The sequence below is a fragment of the Palaemon carinicauda genome, chromosome 36, assembly GCF_036898095.1.
Source record: "Palaemon carinicauda isolate YSFRI2023 chromosome 36, ASM3689809v2, whole genome shotgun sequence".
In the NCBI taxonomy this organism is placed as follows: domain Eukaryota; kingdom Metazoa; phylum Arthropoda; class Malacostraca; order Decapoda; family Palaemonidae; genus Palaemon; species Palaemon carinicauda.
Genome location: NC_090760.1, coordinates 43372616 through 43376662, shown reverse-complemented (window position 1 = coordinate 43376662; position 4047 = coordinate 43372616). Strand labels below are relative to the sequence as shown.

At 47.7% G+C, this 4047-nt stretch overlaps 1 protein-coding gene across 1 annotated transcript; it reads right to left on the bottom strand.

The window, feature by feature from the left end:
• Window positions 1-1425: 1425 nt before the first annotated feature.
• Window positions 1426-2283, bottom strand: LOC137628594 (uncharacterized). Its single transcript, XM_068359748.1, has one exon. It carries the CDS (start codon window positions 2281-2283, stop codon window positions 1426-1428), a length of 858 nt encoding a protein of 285 aa, XP_068215849.1.
• Between the last annotated feature and the right edge of the window lie 1764 nt (window positions 2284-4047).

The following is a 4047-nucleotide window of genomic DNA, read 5'->3' as shown; positions in this document are numbered from 1 at the left end:
TATACAACCTGCCTACGCGAGGTTTTCATTCGCACAGAGTGAGCCCTTATTCATATCCCATCTCATTTATGCCTTTTATTCTTCCTTACATACACTAAGTATTTAGGGTAGAAGGCCAAGTAGATGTTAACCAACAAATTCTCCAGCTGCGACAATTGGACTGAGAGATTGTATGTTGTCATACAGTAACTCCACGTCTTTGAGGTAGTGGGAAGCAAAAACTGTATTCCCTTTCCATAAAGGAGCGTTCATGACGGACTTCAATGAAGAGTTCTTCTAAAAAGCAAGAGACGTGGAATAACCCCTCAGACTGTGGGTACCTCTTCCCTTCTTGGACGCACTGCCTGATAAAGATTGGGGAGAAGTCTTTGCTATGAGTCTCCTGGTAAAGAAAAAAACAGCATTTCTCGTCATGACCTTCAACTGTAGTTTAGGGGAGACGAAGAGAGCCCGGGGTCTGTGAGGGATAGCCTTGGTTCTGGCTAGATAATAGCGTAAGGTTTACACTGGGCAGTACAGTCTCTCCTCCTCCAGATGCCCAACTGTTTCACTTAAAGAGGAAAGAAGAAACTCTCTGGGAAGAGGTGGACTCTGATTCCGTCTTAGCTCTGAATTCTGGAAGGTACGTAAGGACCATGTCCTTTCCTCTTGTTCCTACAGAAGCAGAGATGGCTTGTATCTCTCACAGTTTCTTGGCTGTAGCTAAAGTAACCAAGAAAAATGTCTTTGTAGTCAAGTCTTGAAGAGAAGCTAACCTGAGAGGTTCAAAGGGAGCCCCTGCTAGAAGCTTGAGAACCACATTCAAGTCCCACATGGGAGGACTAATGGAAATCTTGGGAACCTCAATCTCAAAAGATCTGATCAAGTCAGAGAGAATAGGGTCCTCAAAAACCTCACCAAAAGACAGCCTAAACACAGAGGCTAGTGCCGACTCATAAGCTTCAACGGCCGACACAGAAAGCTTTCTCTCCTTCCGTAGATAAAGGAGGAAATCCGAAATCTTTGGAACTCTAGGTCTAGAAGAAGTGTGGCGGTTCCTCTTACACCAACCTCTATAAACTATCCATTTACGCTGGTAGTTCAAATTAGTAGAGTGTCTTCGTGCCTTGGTGAGCTGTTCAGCCACTGCTAAAGATACTCCCCTCGCTCTAGCGATACGCTTGACAGTCTCCAGGCGGTTAGAAGTAACGGGGACGGTCAAAGGTGGAACCTGTGGAAGTGTGGTTGGCGTAAGAGGTCGTACCTGACAGGCAACCTCCTTGGAATGTCTATGGAAAGTTCTAGGAGTCTTGCAAACCATTCTTTCTGAGGCCAGAACGGGGCTACCAGGGTCATTGTGCACCTCTGCGATGACTGAAATTTGTGTAAGACCTGGTCTATCATCCCTAATGGTGGAAAGGCATAAGTCTGTAGGTCCCTCCAGTCCTAAAGCATAGCGTCAACCCCTGCAGATTGAGGATCTGTCTGAGGACTGAAATATGCTGGAATACGGAAATTTAAAGCAGTTGCAAACAGGTCTATGTTTGATGGCCAAAGGTGAACAAGGCGATCTACTACCTCCTGACAAAGGGTCCATTCGGAACCTATCACCTGGTCCCCCCTGCTCAGAGCATCCGCAATGACATTCTTCTTTCCTGGAATAAATTGGGGTCGGAGAATAACGTTGTGATCCTCTGCCCACTGTAGGATCTCCTGAGCAAGAAGGTTGAGAGGTTGGGACTTTGTTCCCCCTTCCTTCTTCAAATAGGAGATCGTGGTGGAGTTGTCTGCATACACTGCGACGACTTCGGATGTACACAGAGGAGTGAAGTGAAGAACAGCCTCCCTGATTGCCTTGAGTTCTCTCCAGTTTATGGACCTGGAGTTCTGGGAAGGAGTCCAGAAACGAGCAATGCTCTCCTGTTCTAGAGAAGTTCCCCATCCTATGTCTGAAGCGTCTGTATGCAGAACAAGCGTAGGTTCGAGGACTTTGAGAGATAGTCCTGCATTCAAGTGTATCTCCTGGGACCACCAAAGAAGATCCTCCTGACTGCGTGCTGTCCACTGAATTTGTTTGGTGTTGCCCTGCCAGTCCCAATGTTGTCTCAATTGAAACTGAAGATCCCTCATACAGCGTCTTCCGTTGGGAACTAGTAACGTGAGAGAAGCAAGGTGGCCTAGAAGGCTCATCCATAGAGAAACTCTTGGGGTTGGATGTAACAAGAACTCCTCTATAATTCTCCTGAGGTTGTCTTTCCTCTCTTGAGATGGGAAGACCCTTAAAAGAGGAGATACAATCTTCATTACCAAATAAGTCGTCTGTTGAGATGGTGTGAGAGAAGACTTCTTTTGGTTTATCTCTATTCCAAGAGTCCTGCAAAGATCCAGGACCAATTCCTTCACACGAAGAGCTTCCTAAAGCGAAGGAGATAGGAAGAGCCAGTCGTCCAGATAGCGGCACATCCGAATACCCATCCGGTGGAGTTTGGCTGCTACTGGGGCCATGATCCTAGTGAAGACCTGAAGAGCCGTTGCCAGTCCGAAGCAGAGACACTTGAACTGCCAAGTCTCCTCTTCCCAGCAGAAGCGCAAAAGATGGCGAGAGTCCTGATGAATTGGGACTTGGAGATAAGCATCCTGCAGGATGATGGTAAAGAACCAGTCCTCTTCCCTTATAGCTAGAAGAACCGTCTTCGGAGTCTCCATCTTGAACTTCGTAATCTCTACGAAGGAGTTTGGAATAGAGAGATCGATGATGGGTCTCCAACCTCCTGAAGCTTTCGTCACCACAAACATGTGGCTGTGAAAACTCCGAGAGTTGGGCGGGGGTAGCTCTATGGCCCCTTTGTACTTCAGCTGAAGCATCTCCTCCCTGAGCGCTTGTTGCTTTACAGACCTGCCGGAGTAACTGATGGATGGTGGCGAATGACTGGTCAAGGGTGGTTGAGACTTGAGAGGTATCCTGTACCCATCCCATAGTACGATTGTCACCCAAGGGTCCGAATTCAGGGCCTCCCAAGCCTGCCAATGATGTTGTAAGCAGCAACCCACTTGTACGTGTTCGTGTGAAGGAACTGGCCCCTATTTCTGAAAACCCTTTGGGACAGGGTTCTGTGAGGACCTAACGTCCTTCTTCTTGTCCTGCTTCCGGGCTTGGAAGTTTGATGAAGCAGCAACTGTGGACTTCTGCTTCTTCCCATATCTATTATCATTACCTCGACCTCCTTGCTGAAGAATAGGGCGTTTGCCCGAATCCCTCTGAGGGTAGGGCTGTTTCTGTTGCGGATTAAATGAAAGCGATTTCTTTAACAAATCATTTAACATATCTTCCTTGCGCATCTTGGAAGACAGTTGGGCCAGAGAGAACATCCTCCAGAATAGAAGGTTCAAAAAGGTGATGTCCAAACATCTGGGATTCCCTTAGTAGATCTTTATGACGCATGGAGAGAGAAGCAGGGGCTCTGCTGAGATAATGGTTCCTTCTTTTACCAGTCAGGTAAGCCTCGTGGTAAGTAGCCTCTTTCATCTGGTCCTCAAGGCAGCGTCCAATAGACCTGGCTATCTGTAGGTAGAGAGGTCGATGCGTTGTGAGGAAAGAAGGTTCCTTCAGAAAAGCTATCAAAACATACCACCGCCAGGCTAGCATGTTCCCAACCTCCTGTATTCTTCTAATGGAGGCTTCCAGTCTCTTGCACTCTTCTACAGTGATACCAACCATGGCACGTTCACCTTTCACTTGTGAGGGTAACACGTCCTCAAAGGAGGGGTTGAGAGGGGTGGGAGCTGGACCATAAGAATCTTCTTCCAGCTGCAGGTATCTCTTGGTCTTGCCTAGAGCGATGGTGGGGTATGGAATGAGTCCGGCCTGACATCTTTCCTTTGCTCGTTTCCTGACTCCCTGGCGAGCTAATTCTAAGGGTTCTGATGGGGTCCATTTGGGTAATCTGTCAAACTCCTGCTTCTCCAGACCCTGAACAAAACGATTCAGGGAGGGCTTAGAGGAAGCCGGAACCTCCTTCACTTGCTGAACACTCTCTGGGAAGGCATTCTCAGAAAGACTCATCAATT